This window comes from Camelina sativa, chromosome 12, assembly GCF_030686135.1.
Source record: "Camelina sativa cultivar CO46 ecotype springtype chromosome 12, ASM3068613v1".
Taxonomy (NCBI): domain Eukaryota; kingdom Viridiplantae; phylum Streptophyta; class Magnoliopsida; order Brassicales; family Brassicaceae; genus Camelina; species Camelina sativa.
The window spans coordinates 22,428,047-22,449,894 of record NC_141891.1 but is presented as its reverse complement, the minus strand read 5'-3'; the positions used below and the strand labels follow the sequence as shown (position 1 = coordinate 22,449,894).

At 33.5% G+C, this 21,848-nt stretch overlaps 1 protein-coding gene across 11 annotated transcripts; it reads right to left on the bottom strand.

Moving 5' to 3' along the window:
* Positions 1–15,093: 15,093 nt before the first annotated feature.
* LOC104732394 (kinesin-like protein KIN-14N) lies at positions 15,094–19,923 on the bottom strand. Of its 11 annotated transcripts, none has more exons than XR_015574341.1 (15): positions 19,467–19,763; positions 19,231–19,354; positions 18,869–18,983; positions 18,501–18,777; positions 17,783–17,947; positions 17,588–17,687; positions 17,394–17,513; positions 17,100–17,303; positions 16,828–17,004; positions 16,669–16,743; positions 16,419–16,565; positions 16,188–16,326; positions 16,027–16,092; positions 15,686–15,946; positions 15,094–15,586 (listed from the first exon to the last, which is right to left on the bottom strand). XR_015574341.1 is itself a non-coding variant. In XM_087478120.1 (13 exons), the coding sequence occupies exons 7-13, from the start codon at positions 17,283–17,285 to the stop codon at positions 15,210–15,212; spliced, it is 1,362 nt and encodes a 453-aa protein (XP_087334246.1). In that variant the 5' UTR covers positions 17,286–17,303; positions 17,394–17,513; positions 17,588–17,687; positions 17,783–17,947; positions 18,501–18,777; positions 18,869–19,354; positions 19,467–19,923; the 3' UTR covers positions 15,094–15,209. The 11 variants fall into 11 exon arrangements, 5 of the variants coding, with proteins under 5 accessions (XP_087334246.1, XP_087334247.1, XP_087334248.1 ...); XR_015574342.1 differs by having other exon boundaries at positions 17,783–17,927; XR_015574344.1 differs by having other exon boundaries at positions 19,231–19,348; positions 19,467–19,607.
* Between the last annotated feature and the right edge of the window lie 1,925 nt (positions 19,924–21,848).

The following is a 21,848-nucleotide window of genomic DNA, read 5'->3' as shown; positions in this document are numbered from 1 at the left end:
TATAATGTAAGTTAGATACAAACAATACTATATAGAATCTATATGAATATAATGTTATACTATACTATTTCTTGTAGAAATCTAAATTAAACAATAATAATAACAAAACAGAAAATTCTTATAAATAGAACATATGAAATTAAATAATATATAATAAAATGAAAGTATGAAACAAGTTGTTTCGTAGGAAACATATAATATATGAAACTTAACTTGTCGAGTTTAATAATTTTCAAAAAGATGACACTATACCTTAAGAAATGCAATTAGAATCCAAACTATCAAATTACTGTAAGTGCATGCTAAAATTAGACTACATGGGAATTAAAATTAATAGCATATATTTTCAAAAAAAAAATAGAATAGAATGTTGTTATATTCTATATAGTAGAAATAATTACATTATGTTAATTATATATTGAGTTAAAGTTGTTCGATTAAAAAAAATCAGATAAAAACATAAAAGAAAAAGGCAATTTTCAAATAATTTGTATAAAATAGATTTATTGTAAACTATAAATAAATAAATGAGAGATAGATAAGAAAATGGAGAAAGTAAACGAAGAACAATAAAGGTTAAGGGAGAAGGGAGAATGGGAAAACATATGTTTGCATATATATGCCCTAATTGGTAATAGACTTTTAGGACTTTAAAATTATTTAAAGCATTGACGACAGCCATATTTTGGCCAATCACACTTTTATTGCTTTTATTTTTTTTAAAGTTTTGAAAGCCACTTTTTTTTCCTTCCTTGTTTTCTCAAAAATTTTAAAGCATCAAAATCATACTATAATACTAAATAATTTTAAAAAAATTCTTTTTTCTCCTCCATTATATTTAAAAGCTCTCCAAAAGTATATATGTATTTTTTACATATTGTACTATTACAAATTAATTATTCTTATTGTTCCTCTTTTTTTTAAGATCCATTTCAATAATATTTTTTATTTTTTTCATCATCATCATAAATAATAGTGTAAAAGATTTATGAAATTTATCATTAGTAAGAGAGTAACATTCAAAACAATGCGATAATAAGTGTTTAATGGATTATTGACTGTTAGTATAACTACTCAATTAAAAATAACATTCAAAACAATTAAAAATCAATCAAAAACCAATCACCAAAAACAAAAGAAAACCAGAATTTTCAAACAAAATTATATATTTGATCGACTTACATTTTTAAAATTATAATTTATCATTAATAAAAATTATTTTTGTTATTAAATTGTTATATGGATTAAATTCTGACATAATTTATATTTATTATAATTATATTATTAATATCTAATGATAATAATAAAAATAACTACAGCTTTAAAAGTTGTTGGTAAACAATCAGATTTTAACAGTTAAAGTTTTTAAAGTTTTTACAATCAAAGCATCTACAGCCAAATTCTCTACAGCTAAAATGTTAAAGTCAAAGTCTCTACATCCAAAAGTAACAGCCGTTACCAGTCAGGGCCATAATGAGAAAAGAATGCACGTGACTACGTGTAAGAGAGAGAGAGTGGTAGATGTTCATAGTGCACCATGGGATTGTCATTATTATAAAAAATATAAAGAATACTAGATTTTAACCCGCAGTACACTGCGTGATTATATTTTTTCATATTTTATATAACTTACTAAAAAAAATTATGTTGGATCAAATATATATTCTTATAAGTTTTTTTTATATAATAATAGTAAGATATTTGTAATTTATTTGCTTTATCTATATACAAATTATTATTTTAATTTGGAATTTAATTAATCAAAATGCTTTTATTTAAGAATTTAATCAATCAAAATTAGTTATTGTGACAGTAAACATTTGTTAATATGTATAATACTTTGTAGTTCATATAATATTATTTAAGCTTTATCCACTAATTTGAAATTAGTTAGTTTTGCCCATAATCTCTTAGTTATTAAAAAAAAAGCAGTTAGTTTTGTAGATGAGTGTGATGGAGCGGGTTAGTGTTGGTTTTTAACTCCTTTTATATAAGATTAATATATTTTGTTTGTGTTAAACCAACTCGCAAAAATATATAAGTGTAGTAATATTAACTTTAATTCCCATCACATACTTGTGATTATTTTTAGTCTTGGTTTGGACCCGTGTATAAATAAAATTTCCCATAAAGTATTGTTACTTTTTTAGTATTGTGCATATGTTAAATTGCTAAAATCTATATTTACAAAGATTTAGTTTTATTATCACAAAGTAAGTTACATTGTTGATATTACTCATATAGAACTAAAATTGATGTACTCAATATTTAAATTGTGTAACACGATATTCTTGTATTTGACATCATAACTCTATCAATGACACATCTTTATTAGTCAAAAACATATAGTATTCTGTTAGTTCTATCTATTTTGACATTAATTGCACATCCATTTTAACATAGAAAACATCAAACAACTTATAATAGCAAAACATATATGATAGAAATCAGTTAGTATTTTGCAAATAAATTTGCGAAACAAATTAAGGAAAATCGACATTGAAGAAAGTAAGATATTATAGTAGTTTTTTCATTAAAACATTTTAAACTTGTAATTAAAAAGAAAATAGAAATTAATTTTGTTCAGATATTTTAGGAAAACATTTATTTCTATACCCGATTTTTGTTTATTTCGATTTTTTTATTTTATAAATGTCTTAATTACAGTAGCATAAAATGTAAATATTTCCTAACTCTGAACCTTCTTTATTAAAACTGCTGCAAAAATGTTAATATAGATTATAGAGTCATGGTTAATGGTTACTGAGTTAACTAATTTTTTTTTGGTTACTAAACAACAAAAGGGAACCAAGGCCAAAAAGCCTACAACGTTTGTGCAGAAATAAAAGTGAGGCCCAACATAGCCCATCAGATTAACATCGTGAAAAGATGTTAAACGCATTGGACTCTATCCAAACACACGTGTCGAAATGAGATACAACTCATACAAGTATACAAGTGTAACACATGTTGATGAATCATCGAAAGTGAACCGACATCAACCTTCACCGCTGACAAGCATCGAATCCGGTGAGGAAAGCATCGTCGAAATTCATCGCATGAAGAATCCTTGATTGCCACCGAAATAAAACTGAACGGGGCTCCAGGTAAAAGATACAACAAAAGCAAATTGTAATATGCTTCGGAATATTCTTCAGTCTTTCAACCCAAGACATAATCTCTTGATAGATTTCTGCAACGTTTATTCAACTAATTGAGTTCATGAGCAAAGAGAGTTTGTGAAATGATTTTCTCATTAATTGATCTAACTAACTTTACAGTATTGATCTATATACAACAATTTACAGTAAACCGGAATTGATATAAACCGGGATTCTAATCTATTAAGCTTAACCAAACTAGCTTAATTAAACACTTCTAATACCCCCCTCAAGATGGAGGTGAGTAGATATTGATAACTCCCATCTTGCGAATATTATCTCTGAAAGGAGCGGGATGAAGAGCCTTTGTCAATATATCAGCCAACTGATTATCTGTCCGCACAAACATAGTCTTGAGAATACCGTCTTCAATTGCTTCTCTAACCTTGTGGCAATCAAACTCTATGTGTTTTGTGCATTCATGATAAACTGAATTGTTGGCAATGTGAAGAGCTGCAGTTTTGTCACCATACAAGTAGACTGGTAAGGTGAAAGGAATCCTCAAAGCCTTCAAAATGTATGTGAACCAGAGCAATTCCTTGGTAGCTTTGCTCATTGCCCTGTATTCAGATTCTGCAGAGCTCATCGAGACCATCTGTTGCTTTTTGGATTTCCAAGATATCAATGATTTTCCAAGAAAGATCGCAAAACCTGTCACTGATCTTCTACTATCCGGACAAGCACCCCAATCTGCATCAGAAAATCCACGAATAGAGAAATCATTGTCTTTACCATAGAAGAGTCCTTGACCAATGGTTCCTTTCAAGTAACGTAAGATCTTATGAGCAGCTTGAAGATGAAACTTCCTTGGAGCTGAACAATATTGTGCCAACTTGCCCACTGCAAAGCAAATGTCTGGTCTTGTAATGGTCAAATATTGTAACTTGCCAATCAATCTCCTATACTGCTTAGCATCAGGAATCAATGCACTCTCAGCAGTAGATAAAGGTATAGGAGTTGGTGCACTATCGAGAGAGTCAGAAGGTTGTTCAATCTCCTCGAGTACCACCTTAGGCTTCTTCTTAAACAATCCTGTTAACGACATCTGCTGATCAGGTTTCATTGGAATGGGAGAAGGCTTGCAGTCCGAGAAACCTGTTTCTTCCAAAAGGTCAAGAACGTATTTTCTCTGAGAAAGAGTAATACCTGCATCACTTCTAGCAATTTCTATACCCAGGAAGAACTTCGGAGGACCAAGATCCCTTAACTGAAAATGAGAACTCAACTGATCCCTCAAATTCGCAGCAGCTGCAGCATCTGTGCTAGCAATCAAGATGTCATCAACATACACCAATACCACAAGAAATTGATCACTCGTCTGCTTGACAAACAATGTGTGATCACCATGACATGTTTCAAAGTCAAGACTCTTCAAAGTAGCCTTGAACTTAAGAAACCACTGTCGAGATGCTTGTTTTAATCCATATATGGACTTATGCAAACGACAAACGGCATTAGGAGAGACTGTTTCTCCTTGAATTTCAGCATAACCTGGTGGCAACTTCATGTATATTTCCTCATCGAGGTCACCATTCAAAAATGCATTAGAGATGTCTAACTGATGTAAAGACCATTGCATTTTAGGTGCGAGAGAAAGGACCATCTTCACCGTTGCCATCTTCACAACTAGTGAGAAAGTTTCTGTAAAGTCAATTCCCTCTCGTTGAGTATACCCCTTCGCCACCAAGCGAGCCTTGTACCGTTCTATACTTCCATCTGCATGATACTTGATTGTAAACACCCATTTACAACCTACAGCAACCTTACCTGGAGGTAAGTCTCGAATACTCCACGTCTGAGTCCTTACAAAAGCACCAATCTCCTTTCCCACAGCATCAACCCATACCTTGTCCAGCCGAGCCTCTAAATAGTTTTTAGGAATTTTCGACTTTGAAATGGCATTAATAAAAGCACAGAAAGGCTGAGATAAATTTGAATAAGAGATATACTTTGCCAATGGATAAGGAGATGTGTTTGTAGGTTTAGTTATAGTAGGAATATTATTATAGCAATGAAAGTCCTGCAAATGGGAAGGCAGTTTTCTCTGCCGAGTTGGTTTAGGTTCAGAAGGAACAAAAACCATGGAAGATGTCTCATCAATTGTATGAGAAGCATCGGAAGATGATTGCACTAAAGGCAAATGTTCATCATTGATTTGTGCAGGGAGGGAAATATGAGGAAAGAAAGTCTTTGCATCATCTGAGATACTAGATGATGCAAAAGGAAAGATATCCTCATAAAAAATGACATGCCTTGAAATAGAAACTGAGTATGTCTCTATATCTAGTAGCTTATAACCTTTGTAACCTGATGGATAGCCTAAGAATATACAAGCTCTAGCCCTAGGTTCAAATTTGTTTCTAGACTTAGAGGAAGTACTGCAATAACACAAACAACCAAAGGCTTTCAAACTATGATAATCTGGACTCTTGTTGGTTAATTTCTCAAAAGGTGTCTTATTATCTAGGACAGGGGATGGAAGTCTATTGATCAGAAAAACTGCTGTTAAAATACAATCTCCCCAATACTCTAGAGGAACACCTGACTGAAACATAAGAGATCTAGCTACATTCAACAAATGCTGATGCTTTCTTTCAACCACAGAGTTTTGTTCAGGAGTTTCAGGACAAGAATGAAAAGATTTAATTCCATTTTTCAGATAAAAATCAGCAAATTTCAATTCATGAGCATTGTCGGATCTCACAGAACAAACTTTAGTATTATATTGAGTTTCAATCATTTTAATAAAACCAGGAAAGATATGTAAAACATCAGATTTTTGTTTCAGCATGTATATCCAAGTTGCTCTACTAAAATCATCAACTATTGTTAAGAAATAACGATATCCATCAACGGTTGGAACAGAAAACGGACCCCAAGTGTCAATATGAACCAATTCAAAGGCTTTTTCACGCATATGATTCAATGATTTGAAAGGTAAATGTTTCTGTTTTGACAAATGACAAATACGACAATGAACTTTAGTTTTATTGATTTTTGATTTAGATAACAGTAAAACATCAGAGAGAAATTCTATCTTAGCAAACGATGGGTGTCCTAATCTTTTATGCCATATTTCAGAATTATCTTTTGAAATAGAACAGACAGACTTACCAGGAAAAGCAGAGCAAGACACATTAACAAGTGATTTATCCAAGTTGAAGACATATAAATTCGCGACTTGACTACCGTTCCCAATCATTAGGTCCTAAGTAAGAGCCTGTATCATACATTCATCAGAAGTAAAACTCACTTTAGATTTCAAAGATTTAGTGATAACACTAACACTTAGCAAGTTAAATTTAAATTCAGGAATATGCAACACATTGTAAAGAGACAAAGCATCAATAAGTTGAATATAACCAGTTCCCTCTATCTTAACTGTTTGACCATTTGGTAATCTAACAAAGGTTCTATCTAAGGCTTGGTACTCTATATAAAGATTTCTTTCATGAGTGACGTGATGACTAGCTCCTGAATCTATGACCCAAGCTCTAAAAGACAACTCAGTTTCATGAGGTATAGAAGATGTCAACATGTCATAGAAAGTGAAATCATATAAAGAAAGGAAAGTACCAGATATCTGCGAGATAGAAGGTACAGAGTTTGAAGTCGAGGCTATAGCTTTGTCAGGACATGAGGTGATACTGGGAGATTGAAGCTTAGCACTGAGGTAAGAAATCATCTGTTGAAGTTGATCATTCGACATTTCTCCATGTGTCTCTGTCCCCACTTGATCCTTTTGATCCTCAATCTGACCAGTACTTGCCAAGTTTGTGCTTCCCACGTAATTGTTCTTCTTAGCTCTTGGATGACCAGGCGGATATCCATGAATTTTGTAACACTTGTCCGCAGTGTGACCAACTCGAGAACAATGAGAACATTTAGGCTTTTGAAAATTTCCTTGAGCCATCAGGATAGAATTCTGATCCGGAATCACAGCTTGAGATTGAAAGGCCGTAGGAGGTGGCTTTGGCCTAGAAGAAACTCCCACTAATCTTTGACTCTCATCTTGATCCAACATGTTATAGATCTCATTCAATCCTGGTCTAGGCTTCATGTTCAGTATCTGATTCCTGATACTGTTGAATTCATCATTCAATCCCATGAGAAATTGTATCACTCGACTTGTATCTGCTTCTTCAAGTAACTCCTTGACATGATCACAATCGCATTTCTTCACATTTCTAGACTTAGTGTTGGCTAGCTGTTCCCACAGAGTCTACTTCTTAGTGAAGTAGCTTGACAGATCAAGTTGACCTTGTCTCAAAGTCATTACAGCTTGTTCGAGTTGATACCTCCTTGGTAGATTGTTCACTTTGAATCTCGTGAACAAATCATCCCACATTTCTGCTGCATCTTGATAGTATAAGATGCTATCATAGATTTCCTTGCTCACAACATTCAGAATCCATGACTTCACCATACTATTACATCTACTCCAAATCTTGAAATCGTAATCACTTTCACATGGCCTAGGTAAGGATCCGTCAATGAAACTGAGTTTGTTCTTAGCATCTAGACTATTCCTCATCGCAATCGACCAGCTATTGTAATTCGTTCCATCAAGAGCATGAGCAACAATCATCAAACCTGGGTGATCGGACGATTGGAGATTTAACGGACTATCGAAAGCTTCTGATGACTTCGACGCAGATCCGTTAGTTCCATATCCTTCCGATTTGAGATCTCGTTGTTGTTTCACCATTTCCACCTCTAGATCTTCAAGCACGACTGATCCGCGAGTGATCCTCACCGCAGAAGCATCGATCTCAGGTGTTTCACTCCGATTCCTCAATTTTCCCCCTCTCTTCACCATTTTCGCCAAAATCAACGATGCGGAAGATGAACCGATGATGATAGAAACGATTTCGTCGGTGAGATTGTGGAGAATTCGAAGAAGAAGATGATGAAATCACAGAGAATTGCGGAAACAAAGCTCTGATACCATAATAGAGTTCATGAGCAAAGAGAGTTTGTGAAATGATTTTCTCATTAATTGATCTAACTAACTTTACAGTATTGATCTATATACAACAATTTACAGTAAACCGGAATTGATATAAACCGGGATTCTAATCTATTAAGCTTAACCAAACCAGCTTAATTAAACACTCCTAATATCAACAGAAAGATAAAAACGGCAAGCGATAGCCGTATTAACAGAGCTAGTCGAGTACGTTGGAGAAGATGACGAACACGCCGGTGAGGAAACGAGACGCAGCAAGGGAGCACCGACGGCAAAGCCCACCATCATCGTTGTGAAAGCCGAAGATGCCGGATGAGATTTGGCTAACACCGCACAGAACTTGTAGATGCCAAACGATAGTCCGACTAAGCGGGAACGATAGAAGAACCCAAAAGCCAGCCAACGCCGGTAATGTAAACCAGACCGGTCAGTGGAACAAAATCGAGATGCTTTCTCTCACTAAAAGATTTAAGAGAGCAAAGAGAGAGAAAATCTTCGATAGGAAAAATCTCAACCTAAGAGCATCTCCAGCACAGTATTTAAGCTGGGCTTTTGTATTTAATGTGATTAAAAACAAATTAGAAATGGTGAAATAGATAAGAGGCAACTCTCATTTTAAAAGAAAAAGATAAAAAGATAAAAAATCATTTATGGGATATATGCTACCATTTTTTTTAATACATCATTTTGTTACTTTGGATAGGATATCATAATTTTGTTTACAAAATATATAAAGTCAGTCAATTTCACTAGTTGTGAAACACATATTAGAATTTAAAATTTTCCAAGATATTATATGTAATATCTCTTCTGTTGCACAAGATTTTACTTTTTATACCATTAAATATATGAAAGATATATATATATATATATAGATATAATTATGAGCAATTCTCAAAATCAGCACCAATCTAAGTTTTTTTTTCACAAATGATATATATTGATTAAGGAAAATTTTTACAGAGAGTTTGAATCAGCCTATCTGGCACTAATACAGAATTAGAATAATATTGGTCATCAGTACAGCCAAATTTAGCTAAGACATGTGCTACTCTATTACATTCTCTCCTAGTGAAAACAAAGGAAATTTGGTGGAATTTAGAAGATCAAATTCTTATGTCATTGAGAAGATTTAATAAAGAAGCATTCGAGATTTGTTCGTTAACCAATTTGATCAAGACTTCACAATCTCCTTCAAAAATCACCGTATGATATCCTCTTATCCAGGCTTGTTGCATTGCAACTAGAAGACTTTTTGTTTCAGCTTCTAAAGGTGATCCAGCATGACTTAATCTTGTTGCACCCCATGCTTTAGCTTCTCCTTGATGGTTCCTAAACATCCAGCCACTTGCTGCCTGATGAGTATTTAAATCATAACTAGCATCAAAATTACATTTAAGACACGGTTGTAGTGGAAGTAACCAGCTATTGTTAGTTGTTCTGGGAGCAGTCTGTCTAATCTCCGAAGATTTTAAATGTGTTATCCATTCCTTTGTGTCTGATCTTGATTGTAGAACTGTTTTAGATGGACTCTCACGGTAGTCATTAAAAACCTGGTTGTTCCTCGCTTTCCAGATACGCCAGAGTAAAATAAAAGGCATAATAGAATCGAAAATATTGACATTCTGAGAAGAGTAGGAAACAAGTTGAGTGATGATATCCTATGTATCACTGGTAAATTATTGATGTTTAGAGCAGAGGTATTTGAAAATCTCCAGGCCATTTTTAAAGGACATGAAAACAATGCATGGTGAATGGTTTCCTCGGTTTGGTGGCATCTTGAACACACCAGATCAATATTCATACCTCTTGTCTGCAGTCTTGTTTTTGTTGGTATAGCTTGTGAAACAATGCGCCATAGAAAATATTTTATTTTAGGAAGAAGTTTTAGTTTCCAAATTTTATTATTATCTTCCAAAACTAGCACACACTCTAATATGTTCCAGATTTAGCACAATTTTAATATAAAAGAGAATATAACAATTAATTTGGAGAAATTACTTAAAATAAGAAAATATTTATAAAATTAACAAAATCAGAAATCGACTCTTTCTACTCAAAACCTACGACACACATTTCTCTCTCGCTGTAATGCTTCTTCAATCTCAGATTCTCAGATTTTGAAATCAAGGTAAGCTCGATTTTTGATTTTCGATGTGAAGCTTATAATTGTTAGCGATTTTGGCTTCTCCGTTTTGGATGTCCGATTTCTCAATTCTGGATTTTCGATTCGGTTCTGGATTTGGGATACTCGATCCTGGATTTTCGATTCTAGATTCTCGATTTTGGATGTTCATTCAATTCTTAGGTTTCATTACTTTGTACGATTGAGATATATGCTATGATTAACTTCTCTTTCTCATTTTGAAAAGTTTCCGATTTTCAGTAGATTGGTTTGATGACTTGGTTAAGTGTTTTTGTGTTGCATTAACCTTGGCTAGAGTCATAAATGATCCTGTTCTTAGGTTGATTCCATGCTAATTTAGAGAAACTTAGGATGAATGGTTGTGTCTTTCTTATTTGAATTAACTGATGGAGTTACATGCTTGATTTATAAATTCAGGAAGACTTCATAAATTTTGAATTGCCTCCCTAAATTGTCATTTTCTATCCATGATGATTTAGAGAAACTTGAGAATAGATGCAAACTAATATTAATTGTTGAATGACTATAGGAGCCATGCTTGGTGTATGAAATTTAAACGTTCATAATACCCTTCTACTAGTGCTTGTAGAAATTATATGAACATATGTGATTTGTTTTGAATAATTGTTAGCGATATGAAATTAGGAAGAAGTCTATATAATTTGTGACAGCCTCCCTGAATCGTTTTTTAACAGCTTGTGTCATTCATTTTTATAGGGCAATGGTGTTTTATATCTACAAGGAGCTCATACTTAAGGAGATTGAGATGTTTAGGGGTTGATTCTTTGTTTTCAAATTAGAATTTTTATGTTATATATATATTAGATGATGTATTTTGTAAAATAATTTGAGCTCGATGTTAAAGGAAGCAAATGGTAGTTTCTTTAGATTCAGGAAATGTACCTTGAGATCTCATGATGACATTCATAAAAAATGTTTTGGGACTTCCGTAAATTCAGAAATGATTGAATGATATTTATGAAGGATCTTTTAAAATTTAGGATGACTTTCATAAAATAAAAAACTTTACCATTTGCCATGAAAACCACAATCCTTCTATGAACTATCTAAGAGAGTGTAACCAATAAGGAAAACCTTTCATTCATGTAAAATATATAACAATAAACATACTATAGGTAAACCATATGCAAAAAAAAAAAAAAAAAAATCAGGAAAGATTAAGTGAGGTTTAGGAAGAATCCTTTAAAATTTAGGATGGCTTTCATAAAACTAAGAAATTGAGATATCACTTCCAATTGATCAATAAATTTCCTACAAACCTAATCACTAATAGATACGTTAAAAAGTTTGGAACAATTAGAGGGGAGTACTCAACTTGGTATTTTAAAAGATTTTAGAGTATTTTTATAATCACTTGTTATTCAATTGATGATTTTTAAAAATCTTTTAAAATCATATGTTATTCAACTTAGATTTATGTAAAATCATTTAAAATAATTTACAATCTCTTGTTATTCAATCAGTGATTTATAAACTTACTTGAAATCTACTGTTATTCAAAATATCACAACTTTTTAAAATCTGCTACTTTGAATGATTTTAGAAGATTTTGATTTGTTTTCTAGTTGAAAATACTCCCCCTCAAAATCCTACCTTTTGAGATAGAATTTTAAAGGATTTTGTAAGAAGAAAAAAACTATATTTTCTGGGAAATCAAAATTGAAACAGAAACAGTCTCACCTCGTCACATCTTCTAGCTCTTCCCAGAAAAAAACTATTTTTTTTCTGGGAAATCAAAATTGCATTTGGCAGTCTCAATGGGAGATATATACAAATGAATGAAGATCATCAAGTGATTAGCTTGTCTGAGAGAAAACGATTCCAATATGCAGGACTATCATTGACAGATGGAGAGAATCAGATCTTTCTACTAGCTCAATGAATTAAACACGCTCTAGTGATTTCATCTTCAATGTAAAAAAATCACCAAGTCTGATTTGACAATGTTGTTTCAGGTATAAACCTTGCAAAGATGCTTGGAGACAAATTTCCAAAGCAGCAAGACAGCCGTTTAAGTGCAGAGCCATATATAAGCATGCATGTGCACTATGCTGCACCGAGACAGCAACTGATACGGGATACGGGTACGGGGATGGGGACGGGAAACGGCGAAGTAAATTTTTAGGGGTACGGATACGGCAGGGGTATGTCAGTTTTATAATATATAAAATATAAAAATATCCATATATTAGTAAAATAAAGGGTGAGTTACTAGAATATTGCATAAAAGCTTCCTTTTTACAAAAGTAACACACAATTGTTGGTAATTACTAGAATAAACTTTGTACCCATACTACCCTTGAAACTAGTGTTGAGAAAAAAATGTAGTTACGGGTAATGCCATTAGTAAAAAAAAAACACTGGAAACTGGGACTAAGTCTATCGATCCTTTGATGGTAGATTTATACAGGTGGACTAATTAAAGGTGTACGTCAGATATTTTTGGTACACTTAGTTGTAGTCTTGGTACACTTATCGGTCAACGTAGATGGTACACTTAGTTGTAGTGTTAGTACACTTATCGGTGGACGTATATGTGTATCAAAAACTAAGTGTACCAAAAATATCTGATGTACACCTTCAACAGTCAATATGACCCAAAAGATATTTATGGTAGACTAATGGCCTGTTGCGGCAGATTTATTCGACAGCCTTCTCTCGTTTCAGATATTTTTGGTATACTTGTTTGTTTTTTTGAAATAGTTTTCGGAGTGTGATGGTAGGTTTCTTGTCCGTGGTAGATTTAGTAAGCATTTTTGACAGCTGTAAAGTCTTACCAGAATAACACGAATTTGTTTGAGCTGTCAAAGACAGTCTAGCGTTGTGATAGACTTATTGTAGGTAGATCTAAACACATTTGTTGTTCTTCCGATCTATGGTGTTCATGTAATAACGTTTGTAGCATATTCATCAATCGTATTCTGTTTGTCGGCTGGAGCAAACGTCTTTTTCCTACTCTGTTTCGTTAATCTTTCCTCTGGGTTCATCCATGGAAGAGCTAGATATCGTTTCGAAAATCTATATAACTCACTTTTTATAGGTTTTTAATTTAGAAATCAGATGTTGAGATGAAAATTTATAATAGTTGAGTAAAAAACCCACAAGTGAAACCAAAAAAATAGACATAAGTCGTGAAAAAATAAAGTGAGGCAGGGAAAATTAGGATTTTCAGTCGTATGTTAGAGGTAGAAGACGAGGATATTCTGGTAATTTCGGGTTCATTAAACCTAAAATCGAACGTGTACGTACATATAAACGTGTACGTACATATGAACGCATACGTACATAATGTTCTTGAGATTAGAGTACGTACATAACGTTCTTTTGCTTAGTGTAGGTCCATAAATCCGTTTTAATGAACAATATTATTGTAATTTTGTAGTCATCTTCAACATATCTTCTTCTATAACCCTAGCTAATATTGTCGTTGTTGTTCACCGGAAATGGAACAAGTAAGAGATGTTACTAGAAAAAGTAAGAGATGTTACTAGAACAACCTATGTAATTCGTAATTGGTTATTTATCATATTTTCGAGAGGTAATGAACAATAACCATACAAAATTACATTTTAACTATAGAGGGTAATATTTAGATAACATAAATATATAATACTCAGTTCAACTAGGTACAACTAAATATATATTTAGATTTGCATTTATATTTAAAATATGAAAATGATAATTAAGGTTTATAAGAATTTCTAAAACATATTGAACTATTAAAGAACCATGTTTAATCAACAATACAAGAATTTATCACTTTCTAATATATACTATCGTTTTCATATAAAACACTCTTTATAGTATAAGGAAGACTTAGTAAGTGATCACCTCAAATGAAACAAAAGAGGTGAAACCCAAGTTTTTATGAACATTGTGTTATGAAAATCTTGTATATGCTAATTAATACTGATAAATCTTGTGGCCAACTGCTAATTAATAATTTATATTATAGTCCAACTGGAAATACGAAAAAAACGCAAAAGTTCAACTATGGATATGAGAGTACAACTGGATAACTATGTATAATTATGTGTATACCAAATAATTTTTTTACTAATATCATGTTGTCTTTGGTTCATTTTACCATAGTATGATGATTTAAATGAATATTCCGCCGCCAAAATCTATTTTTTATTCGTTTTCACATGATCCATATTGAAATTTATTTTAATAATTCTAGTACAGTTGCACCAAGTAGTTCAAGTTATACTGAAATTTTCTACCTAAGTGATCTAGTTATACATAAGATCTCACATTCACTCTAAAATTCTATTAATTACAACCAAACAAATCTCTCTCTGTTGTAACTCTTTTATCTTCTGCAAAGGTTCCATCTTCTACTCCTTATAGTTTCTAAGTAGATATTACAGGATACCTTAAACAATCATGAGGGACCTAAACTTGCGAAACTGGCTACACTCAAGTGATAGCGACAGAGAATTAGTGATGATGAAACTATTATGGAAAGAGAATAAAAGTGGAATTAGTGATGATGAAACTATTAGGAGAAGTGGGGTATTGACGGCGAATTGATAGCTCTGTTAAATTTGGATTTACGAGAGATATGATTAACGTTAATTAGTGGTGGTTAATTTGATCGGGGCGTTTTGGTTTGTATTAGACTTCTCTTTTCGTCTCTCCATGCAAATAGTTACTAGTACATATACAATCCACATATGTGTAGACTATGTACATGTTCTTATATACGTACATTACACATAACAATGATCATGATGACTGTGTATAATTAATAGCCACTAACTGAATGAGGTATGGTTAAAATCTTAATTATAGATCATGGCCAAGCTTTTTTTATTCTTCTATATTATCAATGACGTAACCAAAAAACGGTTTTTATATTCCATTTCCACAAAAGAAACGATCCAAAAGCCAAAGAGATTTTGAGTCCTTAATTAGGGTGTCTGAGAAACCGTTTGGAAGAAGAGTTAGTAGCAAAACCTCTGCTTCTACTCTTTCGATGTCTTGGAATTGTAACTTTCTCAAGAAGAGACAAGACCTCAGGCATCGATGGTCTAACTTTAACCTCTCCAATACATTGTAAAGCCAAGAAAGACATCATAAACGCTGCTTTCTGAGGGTATTGACCCACAAGCTTCGTGTCCATTCTCCTAAACACTTTTCGCTTGTCTCGCAAGTAAGGTGTCGCGCATTCCACTAAATATTCTTCTTCTCGAGCTTTAGTTTTGTCTATTGCTCTACGTCCAGATAGAATCTCTAGCAAGACTACACCAAAGCTGTAGACGTCACATTTCGTTGTTAGATGACCTGACAGAGACCAAAAGCAGAGACCAATCAATGTGTTTTAGAAATTTCATGTTTTGTTAGTTGAAATTGGAACAAATGAACCATCAAACAAAGAGAAACCTGTTGCTAGATATTCTGGAGCTGCGTAACCTTCTGTACCGATGACTTGGGTTGTCACATGTGAACGGTTGTCTTTTGGACCTTCTTTGGCCAATCCAAAGTCTGAGAGTTTTGGGTTGAATCCTGAATCAAGAAGGATATTTGCTGCTTTGAAGTCTCTGTAAATGACTTGATCCTTAGCTTCGTGCAAAAAACAAAACCCTCTAGCAGCACCAATCGCCTCTTTCATACGCAGTGACCAAGAAAGCACATTAGAACCCCCTAGAATAAACAAGATTCATCAAGTCATGAACAATGCCAAGTAACATAAACATAAATGTTGGATCTTAATTCTTACTTACTTTCAAACAAATGATTTTCAGACTACCATTAAGCATATACTCGTAAACCAAAAGAATGCTTTTGCGCTGTCCATAACAAAAAAAAAGACATCAATTGTTCTTCCAATCAATGTGTCATTTTAGCAAGAACCACACTATCTCAGAAGTTTCTGGTTTCATACCATTTTGCAACAAGTCAATACCGCGACCAAGTGCTTCTAGAGATGTCGGGTAAGAAATAGTTTTTCCCTCCTCACCATTATTCTCACCAGGCAATAAAGGTCTAACTCTACAGAACACACGTATATTGCCTTTCAATTCCTGCAACATGAGAAATAAACCAGGATCAGTCAAGCTTTACACACATAGGGGACGAAAAAAATGTGACAGAGGTTTAGTTAAGTGAATTATACAAGAATGGTATTGTGCAACTTCTTCCGTAGTTTTTCCCCTTCAACGAGTTTAAGTTCTGCTTCTTCTACTCGACTTTTCAGATTGATAATGCTTTGCTTATGGTCTTCAAACTCATTTATTTTCTCAAAAGTAGTTAGATCAGACACCTAAACCATAAATAATCCAAAAATGTTATTAAAAACATAAGAGGTTGTGAAATCTAATAGATTCATATGTTATATGTGTTTTGCTCGAGAATGTGATAAAAACCTGCAGTCGCCTCTCAGAAGACACTAGTCGATCCTGTAACTCTTGTATCTGAGTACTCTGGGATGAACATGTAGTCTGGACCAAAAACAATTTACATCATCTTAAGAAAAAACAATTGGCAGAGAATATATAGAAAGAAATTGTAAACGGATATGCGACCTCAAGTTCAGTTATGGTGTCTTTGAAGTCATTGTACTTGGTTGCCTCGGTTTGTAAGGTTTGTACTTCCACTAAATGGCGATCACGGTCTTCCTTGGCCTGCTGAAGCTCGACCTTGAGACTCGCAATTTCGTTTACCAACTCACCTTTCTGCTTCATGATATCTTCTTGAGAAGCCTACCAAAAAAAAACAAGACACTCAATCACATTTTGACCAGAACTACAAAACGTTTACTACGATTGATCGGATATAACAGAACATCATCATATACCTTAGAAGCAGCAAGCTGATCCTGCAATGCTGAAAACTGGCCCTTCAAGTTGCCAATATTTTCGACAATGGCAGTCCTTTCTTTCTCACCGCGTTTTATAGTTTCATGAGCTTCATCAAGATCACCTTGTAGCTTGTTGTTATACAGCTGCAGGCTTGAGTTATACTCTTGCAACAGTTTGTACATGTCATTTACCGATTGTATCTGAACATAACAAAACAAACAGTCAACATTAGTCTAAAGTTAAGTGACAAAACATTCTGATCATTTCAAAACCTTTTTAAGTTTTCTCACCCTCTGGTTAGCCGTTTGAAGATCTCCTTGTGCTTTGTCTAGCTCTTCTACAAGATCAGCTTGTGCCTTTTCAACAGCAAGTCTTGTTTCTTTCTCTTTTCCAAGAGAATCATTCGCAGCCTAAAACAGAACATATTGAATTAAACCCCACAAATATGAATTAGACACAAGTAATTTAAAGTAGAATTAGCCGCCTTTGTTCCCTGGCAAGTTGCACTTGAACAGATTCAAAGTTTTTCCTCAGCTCTTCAGTTATCATATTCAGCTCCTCTTCTTTGTTTCTCAAACTAACCTCTGTCATCAAAATTGCACAAATATAAAGTTCAAAAATCACAAAAAAATTTGAAACAAAAAAAAGTAACATCTAAACTTTAATTATGGAAACACACCCATGTCAGCACAATGCTTCTCATTCAATTCCAATACATTCTTCAACTTCTCTTCCTCAAAAGCATAATCCAACTCGAGTTCTTGAAACCACCTAATGCAAAGTCTAAGCCTTTTTATATATTCCATCATGTTCTCATATCTCTCCTGCAAAACCCAAAAACCACCTAGAAGAACATTCAAATTCAAGCTTAACTAACTGAAACCAAAAGGGAGACCAAAGCCAAACACATAAACAAAGTCTTTAATGCTTTTATCAAACTGACAAAACTATTTTGGTCCCACCAATTGTCTTATAACACAATCAAATCTTCTTCTTAGAAAAAAAAACAATAGATCCAACGAACAAAGCCAGTAAGCTAACAGAAATTAAAAGCTTCAGATTCTATACCATAAGGATCAATCAGAACACATAAACAATGTCTTCAATGCTATTTCCTAATACTAAAGGTCCCACAAATTGTCTTATAAACAGAATCAAATCTTCTATAAGAAAACCAACGGATTCAACGAGAAAAGCCAGTAAAAAAAAAGCTACCTCAAATTCAAAACTTCACCAACTAAAACTCTCTCTCTGCTAATAGAAACCCTAATTGATAAAACTTACTCAACAGTATAGACACTTTTTCTTTTTCATCCACACATCACAACTTAGATTACACAAGAAAGTTTAAATTCAGGTAAAAAAATAAAATTGAGGGTGGAGGAAAAAGTAGAAACCTTGTAGTTGAATTTGCTCTTTTACTTGATTCGTTCATTAAGAAGAGTTTCAACGTAATCTCTTGTGAACTCAACAGGACCATATTCAGATCCCGTTGTGCTCGCCGGAGCGCTGTTTGGAGTCAGATCTTTTGACCCATTAGTCACCGGAGAAGCTGACCGGATTCTTCCATTGTTTGCCATCGCCCCCACCATAACAAACCAAAAAAATTAAAACTTTTGTTCTCTTCTTGTTACCTAAATTACTTCAAACTCCTCTCTCAATCAAAGCATAAACCTGCAGCAACAAAAAAAAACAAAGTTTGTATTTTTCTTCTTTCTTAGAGATCTTCAGAAAAAGATAAATTGAGTAATGAGAAGGGGCTTACGTGAGAAGGGTTTGGAGTTCACTGAGGAGTCGTCAACATTAACATCTTCATTCTTGGGGGAAGATCCAAAGCAATTCCCCATTACAGAGGTCTAAAATCTAAATCATCCAAAACCCTATAGAGACAATTGTGAAGGGAAACAAAACACTAACTAATCTATCATCTATGGATGGATCTTTGTCACTGCCTCTGTCATCGACATTCTTCCTACGGCTAAAAGAAGGAAGAACGATCTAGACGAGAGAGTGGTGAGGTTCAAAAAATGTGTTTGGATTCCGAAGGTTTGGAATTTGAGAGATCAGAAAAAGCAAAAGGAAGGTTGAATATAACTAAAATTGTTAAAATAAAATAAAAAAGGATACCTAAACACTAAAATTAGAGAGAAAGGAAAAGAGTTTCTGTGTTGTGTTAACTTCGCTGTCAGAGTCACCCCTATTCACTGCCTGCAAAGGAGTAGCAGCTGCTTCGTCGATCCCGTATCTGCGACTGTACAGAAGCATCAAATTGATAGATAACGTGACCAATTTAGCATCAATCGAGAGCAAACCCAGAATCGGAAAACAAAATTAGGGGTAATAAAAGAGAGTGACAAAATTACTCGAAATAGACGTAATCGGAGGATCTGTACATCTTTGAAGAGCAGACGAGACCAACTGCACAAATCAAGTTTATCGAAACTTTTTTTTTATTTGATAAGAACTGCGGCCGTCCTCGAGCTGCTTCCCGGCGAAAATCAAAGGCTGCTGGTCCGGTGAGATCCCTGGATCTTCGCTTTCACATAGTCGATGGTGTCAGATGACTCGACCTCTAGCGTAATGGTCTTCCCGTTAGGGTTTTCACGAAGATCTAAATCTTTTTGAGACTACGGCTGCATCCAAGTTAATCGAAATTTGATGATTTTTAATTAACTTTTTTAAATAAATGGCAAAAACCGTAATAAAACACACAAATCTCGTTTAGAAGTAATAATCAAACTTTTATGTGTTATTCGAGTAAGTCGGAATTCTCAACGTGTTAGTCTAGTAATAAACCTACTTTTATGTAATATTCTAGGTAATTTCCCTAAAATAAATTAAATAAAAGCACTTATAAAAAATTTTCATGAAACAAAACATGACTATAATATATTAAATAATAATTAAAATAAGTTCTTCTTTGAGAAACTCATTCTCAAAGCTAAACAGAGAAGTTTGTCTTCACCAAAAATAGAAAACAGAGAAGTTTGTGTGTTTTGGTTTTGTGATGAACAGCGTCGACGTTCAGTAAGAATGCAAAAAGATGAGATATATAGAGCATTGATATTTGTAAACCCTAATTAGACAATATTTAAAAGGTTAATTTTCCTTTTCTTTCTTGGACAATGGAAGAAAAAAATAAATTCCCTATTTTACAATAGAAACGTTTCAGAAAGTTTCCGTGCCGTTTCTTCGCCGTCCCCGTACCTGAAACGTTTACGATCAATCTAGTAAGATGTATATGTTCAATTGACTAGGTAAAATACATAAACGTAATAAGTTTGTCCCTTGTTCTCATTCTGAAACTTAAAATTCAGTAGTAGGAGCTAAAATTTCTGTGTGTTTTGATGCATGATCGAACTTGGATAATGGGAAAATGCTTTGAAGAAGTTTGATGATTGTCCATTCATCCTCGACAAGCTTAGTTATTGTAAGGACATTGTCTCTTCTTTCTTTTGAGTTACCTTTTTGTTGTTTCTTTTGCGTATTATGATTTTCTCTTGTTCTGTGATTTCAGGTTTTCAACAGCTGATTCAAATACATAAACAAAGGAGTTAAATAATGAGTTGACGAGTCAGAATTAAAAGGTTGGTTTAACTTTTTACTTACTACCAAACCTTATCTTGCATAGTTAGGGTTTACTTGTTACTTACTACTACGGTTCTGTTGCAGATAGTAGTTCTCGATGATGATCCATGTAAGAAGATAGGAAGAGATGGGAGCAATGAGAGCTACGAGTATCCTAAGAGAGAAGGTATGATCTGTTTTTTTTTTTTTTTATCTTTGATGAGGTACTTGTTACAAATTCTTCGATCTCTTTTTTGTTGTTCATTCTTATTTAGGGTGAGAATTAAATGATGTTGGGTTTTATTTTGCAGGCTTGGCTTGGTGATCACCGTTTAATCTCAGTTCTGATTTTGTGAGGTCGTTAATTGTCTCTTCATCTTTCTTTTGATTTAGCTTTGAGTTAATGGGTTTGAGGAATCATAATTAAAGGTTTGTTTACTTGTTACTTACTACTAAACCTTAGCTCTGTTGCAGATAATGAACAGATGATGATTCATGGCTCTGTTACAGATAGCATCTCTCGATGATGGTCTATGTAAGAGGATAGGAAGAGATGGGGGCAGTGAAAGCTACGAGTACCTAAGAGAGGCTTTTGTCGACAGAATTACATCATCATCATCTCAGTTATAAAGTCAATTTTTTTTTTTGTTATAAAGTATCCTAAAATCTCTCTAAATCTAATAATAAAATCTCACCAAATCACAAAGTATTTTTTAAAAAATATATTAAAACTCTAATAAATAATTAAAAATCTTCTAAAAGCTCAATCAAATCTTGCAAAAACCTAAAATATATAAAACCCACAAAATCTCTTAAAATATAAGTTCAATACCCCTCTTAAAACAAAAAGAGACATAGAAGCATATGATTATAAAACATCACATCATCAACCTCACCATGCTTGATGTTTTGTTTACTCAATTGTGGTGTGTGTATCTCCAATCTTTGTGACATCAGCTGTTTATCTCTTGAACACATAACGCCTCTGTTAGGATTTTCCTTGAGTGTTTAACTGAGAAACGACCGAGTAAGACTAACAGGTTATGTTTACTTGTGCTCTGTTTTGTGTTTTGCAGGTTTGTATATTTGTTGTGCAAGAAAAATAAAGAGACACGAGGATATACGAGTTCCCAGGATCAATGTGATCCTGGTACGTCTCGGTGAACCTGAAACCGGTT